This window comes from Myotis davidii, unplaced genomic scaffold (genome assembly GCF_000327345.1).
Source record: "Myotis davidii unplaced genomic scaffold, ASM32734v1 scaffold30, whole genome shotgun sequence".
NCBI lineage: Eukaryota > Metazoa > Chordata > Mammalia > Chiroptera > Vespertilionidae > Myotis > Myotis davidii.
This window is the reverse complement of record NW_006282874.1, coordinates 2,819,940-2,829,907: the sequence shown is the minus strand read 5'-3', so window position 1 is coordinate 2,829,907 and position 9,968 is coordinate 2,819,940. Positions and strand designations below refer to the sequence as shown.

Below are 9,968 nucleotides of genomic sequence, written 5' to 3'. Positions count from 1 at the left end.
CTACAATTCTAAAACTGAAAGTGATTTTAAAGATCCTATGTCTTGGTCACCTCATTTATAGATTTGATTTTAAAACATGCTAAAGCTTTAGTTTGTGAATATTTTTGTGTTTTTTGCTACTTTAGTAAAGAAATAATAGTCTTATTTGATTTATATTTCTTAGACTGTTAATTAGATAACCCATTTTCCACTTGTTAATTGTTTTTTGAATCATCTGGTTTTACCTCTTAAATATATTAGTCAATTAATTATATTTACAGTAAATATATTTCCCAACGTATAGTATCTTTTTGTGTTGTTTTGTTATATATTCATATGATTTAATTTTCATGTCATTACATGCATAGGTCTGTTTCCTTTGAGAGCCAATAACGTAAATATTTTTGTTTGAATTTTATTTTTTTACATATAGCTCTTTAATTCATATTAAACTTAGAGTATAAAGGGAGCCATGACTTAGCTATTATTAAAATCTATTTAGCCAATATGAGTAGAGTTTTAAAATCAGTGAATAATAAGTAGATGAAGTAATGTGAATGTTAATTACTATTAATGAGATAATGCTAGTATGCTGTATCTTTTAGGGACTTGGGAACCAGGCGGATTCAGATAATGTTGCTGCGATCCTTGCTTATGGTAAGACATTGCCACAGGTGAGAGCCCTCCTCCTCACATGACTGAAGAGGTGAAAGCAGCTTCCCATTGGGAGCCTCTTTTCTTACATAGTCAGGTCCTAGTTATGGTTCGTTTTCTCTGTGGTTTGTGTAATTAAATATTAGCTTTCATTTTCTTGTATTTTATTATGCTTTTACTATTTATTCCTTCCTTCTCCTCATGGTGATGAAACATACAGAGGACAGGAAGTATTGCCCTCTGATAGATGGAGATGCCTGAGCTCAGGGACTTGTAGTGGAAGCCGTGGGGGAGGTTCACCACGTCACGGAGCTAAAGAATAGAACTTGGGCCGAAACCGGTTTGGCTCAGTGGATAGAGCGTCGGCTTGCGGACTGAAGGGTCCCAGGTTCGATTCCGGTCAAGGGCATGTACCTGGGTTGCGGGCACATCCCCGGTGGGAGATGTGCAGGAGGCAGCTGATCGATGTTTCTCTCTCATCGATGTTTCTAACTTTCTATCTCTCTCCCTTCCTCTCTGTAAAAAATTAATAAAATATTAAAAAAAAAAAAAGAATAGAACTTGGGCTTGAAATCCAGTCTATGGGTCATGCTATTCTTTCACACACTGACCCAATAGTGGCTTCTTCTTTGGGAAATAATTCAGCTATAAGTAGCTGAAAAGGAAAAGCATATCTGACATGGGAGGCCCTGTGCTTATTTCATAGTAATTATATTCCTCTTTGACTCAGCGGCACTTTACATAATGCTGGGTGGGGCTTACTGTTGGGAATGTGTCCTTTCCCTGTTGGTGCTCTCACAATTTAATCTGAACATCTTTTGTCAATGATTTCATCTTTTCAAAGGAATATTTCATACCTGGGGAGAAGTACAGAAACATCTCATGTGATTTTCATGTTAATCCTGTTTATGGTACTTGTCATAAAGAAATTTTAAATTCTAATATAGCCAACTTTATCAGTTCATTCCTATGTTTTGTTTTTGTTTTATTTGTGTCTTCACTTCTTGCCTCTTCTGATGACATAAGCACATTGTTTATTATTTTCTTAAAAATGTTTTTAAAATTTGGCTTTCTACATCTAAAACTTTGATCTGAAGATCATTTTTGTATGTTGTATGGGACATGGATATATTTTTAATTTTTAGGGGGGTAGCAGTTGTCCCACCAATATCTTTGCTTGCTTATAAGGTCACCACCATCCTATAATACATGTTCCAAATATGTTTGCAAATATAAATGTACATTTAAATTGCAACCTCAAATTTTATCTGGTCCTATTTTTCATTAAACAAATTCTCTAGTAGATCATCTTGACCTAATCCTAATTGTACCCGCATAGTCAGCTGAAGGAAGGTCTGTGTGGTATGGTTAAAATGTTTAACAGCATTTAAGATACACTGAAGATATGAAAAGCTTAACATTTAAAATATAGAGGTTCACTCAGAAATGTCAAATCAAGTATGTAATAAAGTACCACTTTCCAAACTGAAAATGTATTCCTATTAACCTAACCTGCTTAATTTAAAAGAATAATTTAAAGATTTTCAGCTCTTACTTGAACCATTTGCTAGCTAATCTTATATTCATGTAGCACTGATTACCTATCCCATATGTTCTTAACCTCTCTGACCCTCAGTTTTCTCATATAAAGTGGGAATGCATGCATGCCCACCTCACAGGGATGTGGGGAGGATGCAGCTGATGCCCGTGGTGCTTAGACCCTGCCTGGCATGTGGGAAATGGGGGCTGTCATTACGGTTACTCTCTTTACGAATGATGTTTTCGTAATTCGGTAAAATCCTCATCACCTTACAAAACTTTTATTTTTTTATTCAGGCTGATGTCCATACTTATTCCCCTTAGTTTATGGCTTTCATAAAACAGTTTTGAGAATTTTACCAAACAAGGACTCATGACAAAGGTGTTTTGTTTGTTTCTTTGATCCTCCCTGTAATCAGGTCACCTCTGGGTACAAAGCGAAGACGATTGTTACTGCGCTCCCTGGGTCTTTTCTGGATCCTCTGCTGTCACCATCCCTCATGGAGGACTATGAATTGAGACAGTTAGTCTTGGAAGTGATGCATAATCTCATGGATCGCCATGACAACAGGGCAAAGCTTCGAGGGATCAGGTAGTGCGCCATCTTGAAATAGGCTTAATGATGATGTTTTTTAGTTTCTACATTCACGTATTTAAGTGTGATATTTTTAAATCTAGGATTTTCAGGTTTTATTAATCCAGAGTTTTATTTAATTGGTATCAAGAGCATTTAATTATCCGTATAGTTTAAGATAGCAGATGTTTAGAGGTCTTTTCAAAGATCTCAACTACTAGTGGTTACTAGTTACATGAATTTTAATTTTGCTTTAAACTTAGAAATGGCATTAGGAGTCAAGATTACTTTATAAAATTCTTAAACTTCCTAAGTCAGTGATATGATTACATAATAGACTGACTTAACATGCTCATTGAAATGAGTGGTACATAGTTCAGACTCCTAAGTATAGCTCTTGATTTGCCACATAACCCATGATATTATAACTAAATGTGCTGTTTATTAAAAATTATATATTGATTATCTCTAGAATAATACCTGATGTAGCTGACCTAAAGATCAAAAGAGAAAAAATCTGTAGACAAGACACAAGTTTCATGAAAAAGGTGAGCTTATCTTCTAAAAAATAATGCATGATGTAAGTGAAAGCCATTTGAATAGTTACATAGTTTTATATTGACATATGGCCTTGCAATGAAGCCATACTTTATTAATAGATTGAGGTTGGCTTGGTTTGGGGGAAACCTCTGCGCTGTCCCTGGGAATTTCTGTAACCTCTCCCTCTGTGTCAGCTGCAGACTTGCCTTTGGGGACTTCATGCCAGCGCATAGCAGAACCTGCCAGGCTCTTCCCTGGACGGGCGCTAACCGCCTCCCAGGAGGCTCCTCTCAGACAAGGCAGCTTAGCACCTTCGCCCTCAGCCAGATCCCCCCTCATTACCAAGGCCCCCCTAACCCTGCCATCCACTTTAGTTTTTGCTTATATCAATCTGCAGTCTGCTTCTGTCTTTTCAAATACCACTAAAAATATTTTCATTGTTGACACTAAAACTTTTTCTTACTTGCTGTTTTTATTTAAGGCTTGTTCGTCACCTCTTCTGTTAGTTTGTAGTTGTATGCTGGTATATTTGTTGATGTTAATGATGGGGATACAATTTGACCATCTAATTATCAGTTTAAATTTCTCTTCCACTGTATGTTGTGTAATAAGATAGTTACTTTATAAGAGGTTATATGCATGTGAAATCTGCCTTTACTACATTTTAAGCAAATATCTTTTTCCTCTGTCATGACCCTTTTCAGAATGGGCAGCAACTATATCGGCACATATATTTGGGCTGTAAAGAGGAAGACAACGTTCAGAAAAACTATGAGTTACTCTATACTTCTCTTGCTCTTATGACAATTGAATTGGCCAATGAAGAGGTGGTTATTGATCTCATCCGCTTAGCCATTGCTTTACAGGTATGCTTTCGTAGCCTTTCATTGAGGAAAACATTTTTCTATGAAACAGATACCATCTTTAAAGTGTTGCACTTATCCAAGGACATGAATTTTTAAAAGGGAGTGTCTAGTTTTAAATCTATAACACTCAAGACAGTGACCATAGGCATTTGTTTTGTTAACAAATGTTGAATGAGCATTTGTTTGTGTGCTAAATATTGATCGAGTCCCCAGGAAAATACTGTGATGAAAGGACAGCATGATCCCTGAGCTCATACTTGGAGTTCAGTGGGGAAGAAAGTCATTAAATAATATATATATGTAGTTGTTTGGTTAGGAGTTAAGTATTCTGTAATAAAAGGACAGTAAGCAATGAGAGTATGTGTATATATTATATGTGTATATCAGAGAGATGTTTATATATTTAATATATATATATACTATTTTTTCTTAGGAAAAGCTAGTTGAGAGATTTTACTCTTCTATAAATGGACATTTATTCTCCTTTTAGAATTTAAAAAAAAATAACTTCTTATAAGGTGACATTTTGGTTAGCATTCCAAACCACCCGCAGCTCTCAGTGGCGCCGTAGAGGGACCTGGGAGCCTAAGCCTTGTGCTGTGCTTTCTGTTAAAGGACAGCGCCATCCTCAACGAGGACAACCTGCCCATGTTCCACCGCTGCGGCATCATGGCGCTGGTGGCCGCCTACCTCAACTTCGTCAGCCAGATGATCGCCGTCCCTGCGTTTTGCCAGCATGTTACCAAGGTCAGGTATTGCGAAAAGCTCCTCAACTTGGTTTTTATACAAACATAGCTGATTTTCTTTTGGTGATGATTAATTTCAATTTTGATGCTTATGTATCAAATTCAGATAATTCTATAGAATTATGCAGTGACTGAGTCTTTTCTGGATCCTCTGTCGTAAATGGAAACTACATTAAACCATTATGAATCTTAGTATCTAAATTTTCTTAAATTTTACTACTTGGTTGTTACTGTTTTAAACTAGTCTACTTGAGCCAGATCTCAAAAGTTGAATAACTTTGTTCTCAGAGATTTGTTCGCGGTCATTTGACTATATTTGGCTTTTTCAGCAGTAACTCATTAAATAATTACTTGAATGATTTAAAAACATTTTAGGGGAACCTCATCTTATGGAATTGGGGGTACATCTCTCAGTCCTTACTAAAATGTTGGATTTCAGTGCATTCTAAGAAATAGAACTCATTCATTCACTAAACAAGTGAATATTTAATGCTGTGAAAGCAGAGTTACCCCTTCAGTTGCTCACAGTTGACAGAGGAGCCAGACTTCCCGTGCACTGAGCCCTCTCCTGAGGGCTGCCCAAGGAGCACGGGGTTGGGGCATGCCGAGGGCCGGTGCTTTGTGAGGGATTTCCAAAGCAGGGGCAGCTGAGAACATACGTGTTCTGACCCTTTGCAGTAGGTTTAATCAGGTGTGACGGGTCATTGTGTTTTTACTACATGTATTACTTTATTGTCATGATTTTGTTACCTGGTGAATTTTAAAAATAATGTAAAATGTAAAAACAAAATGAACTCTACGTTTGGGCTGTAAGCATAGTTTAAATTTAAAAATAAAGTGATGGTATTTCTCATATATGTTTAGTTTTTGTTTCTGTTTTTTGTTTGTTGTTTTAGCTTTCCATGTTTTCATAGCAGGGTCCTGAGAAGAGAGGTTTTCTATTTTTATTTTGTTCCTGGGTATTTTTCAGGTTATTGAAATGCGGACGATGGAAGCCCCTTATTTTCTGCCAGAGCACGTTTTCAGAGATAAGTGCACGTATGTTAAATCTTCACATTTTAAGGCGGGGTGCTGACTTGAGAGACCAGTCAGTGATTATAAAGGAATCAGCTGCTGAGAATAATTTTCTGGTGTTTTATCATAATCATGTTTTGTGTTTCTGGCATTTAATTTGTCTCACTTCTTTCTCCTGCTATAGAAGTTCTTATACTTGATAAATATAGGCTTGTGCAAACATAGATCAGTCTTTGATTAAAAAATATTTATCTTTTTAATATGGAGATATATCTCCTAAATAGCATGTTCTCATATAAATGAACACTCCTTTAAAGAAATACAATATCCTGTTCAAGATTTTCCATAATAGATAACAGTACTCATAAAATTCTGGGAGAAAGACTGTATTAAGGAAAATTAATAATTTATACACTACATTCTTCCTTGCTATTCAAACAAAAAAATAAATGAACAATGTGTTCTTCACACTTTTGGGCTCTAAAAGCGGTTTTCTATTGAAAGCATCAACATAAGATAAAATCAGGTCGTTTGATAGGAAAGAGAAGCTTCATGTGATTGGGCAAGTGCTTCCTGTCACTTGCCTGCCCGTGCGGTTTTTCATTAACTAGCACAGACGGCATGTTTATGTTCTTCTCCCAGTAGGTTTTAATCACCTTGCAAGTTAAAGCTGAATTTAGTCCTCTTTATCATGTAATGTGTGAATACCAACAGGACAATGTAAGCCTGACCTCACCGCTATTGGGGAATGAGTCACAGCAGAATGGTTAATTGGAGGAACCATGTGTCCTGCTTTAAAGAGCTCAAATGAGTCCTCTAAATTATACTGTGCCTATTGCTAATTACAGTTCATTTATAATATTTAAGCTTTGACCTGGAATGTTTGAATGGTAACTTATTTTTGCTCGGTAATTTAAATAACACTGAATTACTTTGGTTTAATCAATCTGACAGGCTTCCAAAATCTTTGGAGAAACATGACAAAAGTTTGTACTTTTTGACCAACAAGATTGCAGAGTCACTAGGTGGAAGTGGCTATAGTGTTGAGAGATTGTCAGTGCCATATGTACCACAAGCCACAGGTGAGTGGAGGCTGATTAGAACTCTCATTCTAGTGATGTTTCAATAACTTTTCCATTCTCAGTTAGCGATGAAATAGTTTGTATATTTACTGTACCACAGCTTTACAAATGCTCAACGATGGTTACTTGTATTTTTCTATTTTCCTCTTGAAAACTTACTAAGTCTCTAAAGGTATATACAGGGATGAGCAAAAGTAAGTTTACAGTTGTAAGTGTGCTAAACTGTTATTCTTTTATTATTAATTGTTGTATTATCATTACCCTCCTTTTGCCCATCCCTGTATGTGATTTTATCATGAACAGATTTAATCTTCGAGTGATTATTATCGTTGCACTAAATAATAATATACTTTAAACCAAGAAGGAAAGTGAGGTCTTTCCTCATTAACCAATGTTGTCTTTAACTTATGGAAATGGGTGAAAATTGTTTAATTAGTTAATTGTGTTTATTGAGCTAATGAATTAGGCAACTTTTGTCATGTGAAAGAGTACAGATCATTTGCTGTGCAAAGAAGTCTCAAACGTTGTGAGTTAAGAATATGCTTTCTTCTATGCACTATTTATTTCCTCTGTTCTTGCCATTGACCACAGTAATTCTGCAGTGCTTCATGGCAAAACTGCATAGTGTCTTACAGTCGATTTTTACTTTAAATACTAAAACCAAACAGTACCTTCCGCCTTCATTTTCACTTGGTGATTATATAAATATTAAATTTGGTAGAACTAGTTCTTCCTTTGGGGAAACCTCTGTTGTACAAGAGAACTGTTTGAGTTCAGTTAGGTGGTTTTATGGACTAATCACTAAAGGTAGCACAATCTTTATAAATACTTATCTTTTTGTATAATGTAGATCCAAAATACATACATTTATTACAAAGATAGTTGATCGTAGCATCTGAGATGTTAGTGAATTCTTTTGCATTTTATTTTATATTCTGTGCTATACAAGATTTTATTCTGCATGAGTTCCTTGGGGAAATAAAAATGCTAAGAATAAACATTAGTAGAGCATTGTAATTGAAAAGACTTTAAAAATATTTCATTCTTACTGTGTGGCTTTAGCTCTCTTTCCTTCAGGCAAAAACCCTCCTAAGCCCAGGCACAAGTCCGAAGGTAAACCCAGCGTCGGTCTGGCTGCCCTTCCCCCGTCCTGTAGGAGAGTAGCTTAATCAGACTCGCCTTTTAGAGCGGACCGGTGCCTGCGCACCTTCTACACCTACCAGTTCCCTTATGATTTTGCTCTGCCTCCCCATAGCGGTAGTTAATTTGCACTGCTTCTTTCCTTCAACCCTGATCCTTTGACTCTTAACAGTTTTTAGTGAACATTCTGGTGCTTTTTTTTAAACAGGTGGTTTGTTCTTTTCATTTCTTCCCACCCCTGAAAAAAGCTGTATTCCTTTCTTAATGCCTCTCTATCACTGACTGGAAGAATTCCGAACATTTCAATACTTGGTTACATAATGCAGCAGTCAGAGTGCGAGTTCTCTGATTCGTAAAGACGGGTGGTGTACAGCAGTCTGTGTGCGTGTGCCCCGCCTCAGTGCAGAATGCATGCTTCTTGTGAGACAATCAGTCTGGCATTGTGTTTTTCTTTGGCTCTATAACCATCAGGTGATAATTTAGAAAATTAAGGGGTTTAAGAACATCATACTGAAGAAAAAAAGCAAAACACATTTAGTTTGTTGTGTGACATAGATATGTGTGTGTGTGTGTGTGTATTGGAGGTAGATATAGAAATAGATATACATATATACACTACCATCATCATGATAGCAGCTGCCATTTATTAGTCACCTGCTGTGTGCTAGGCACTGTGATGTGTACTTCATGTTCACTTATTTATTTAACCTTTAAAATAGTTCAGTGAGGGAGGTAGCATTATCTTTGTTTACAAATGAGGATAGGAAGGCTGGAATTAAACAACTTGGTTATTACTTTTTATTCCATGATTTTTGGTTGGTTTTTATTCTATAAATAAAGAGGTTGCCAAAAGTAGGTTTACAGTTGTGAGTAATGCAAAACACAGTTTATTCTTACATTATAATTTATTATTTATTTATATTTCTTTGTATTTTAACTGTAAACCTACTTTTGCCCCATCCTGTATGCATTAATTCTGTGGAATTTTGCGCTTTTCTATAGGACCAAAAAAGCATACCTTTGTAAGTAATACAGGCATTAAACTGTGACATTTTGAGTTTTGTGAAGATAAGTTATTTGTGAAATTTTGTTCTCCCCAGTTAGCTCTTTAATAGAATCTGAGTAGTATTGTAGCCCAGGTTGCATTTATGATTTAGTGTATACAGTGTGAAGACAGTTTCTATATCTAACTTTTAAATAGCCACAGGAAGTTCCATGTAATGTAGTTCTGTGCCACTTGCATTCAGACTCCTTTCTCCCTTAGCCATCTGGGTCAAGTGTATACGGTACGTGTGGGTGTACGTTATGTGTGGGTGCACCAGGTGGCAGCAGAGCAGCACGGAAGGAGTGAGGCGCAGCTCTAAGCATTGGTTCTGAAATCCTGCTCCCGTTCAGACCTGAGGAAACAGGAGGGAGGCGGTGGAAAATGGAAGGGACCAGTCAGCAGTGTCTGGGACTGCCCCAGCCCGTGGGGGAAGGGAAGCAAACACCTCCCAGGCTGTGTGCTCAGACTGAGATGGAGCCGGAGGGCAGGGCGGTCCAGGAGGGGGCGAGGCTGCATCTCAACAGGCATGGCAGGCAGCGCAGGAACAGACACTGATTTAGGAACAGTACGTTTGTGCAGGTGGACAAGGTGCCGGCTGGGCACCTGGGCTTTGCTGCAGCCCTGTAAGCAGGTGACTATACAGGTCAGATGCTCGAGGATATGTGTATGGTTTCCCATTAAAGTTTATTTCCTTTCCTTTTAAAACTTTGACTCTTTTTCTATCTCCTCAATGCTTCCCTTCTGTTCTCACTGATTTTGCCCCCACTGATCCCTTTCCTGCCCGTCCCT

At 37.2% G+C, this 9,968-nt stretch overlaps 1 protein-coding gene across 2 annotated transcripts in view; it reads left to right on the top strand.

Annotated features, from left to right (window-relative positions):
- EFR3A (EFR3 homolog A) overlaps positions 1–9,968 on the top strand; it is a 44,907-nt gene that overhangs the window by 23,444 nt on the left and 11,495 nt on the right. Inside the window, exons 12-19 of one of the 2 annotated variants that reach the window (XM_015561598.1) lie at positions 585–636; positions 2,592–2,764; positions 3,219–3,294; positions 3,991–4,152; positions 4,768–4,899; positions 5,869–5,936; positions 6,867–6,994; positions 8,057–8,107. In XM_015561598.1, the coding sequence (XP_015417084.1) occupies positions 585–636; positions 2,592–2,764; positions 3,219–3,294; positions 3,991–4,152; positions 4,768–4,899; positions 5,869–5,936; positions 6,867–6,994; positions 8,057–8,107 (842 nt within the window). The remainder of the gene's footprint in view (positions 1–584; positions 637–2,591; positions 2,765–3,218; positions 3,295–3,990; positions 4,153–4,767; positions 4,900–5,868; positions 5,937–6,866; positions 6,995–8,056; positions 8,108–9,968) is intronic. The other variant, XM_006753276.2, reaches the window with a different exon arrangement.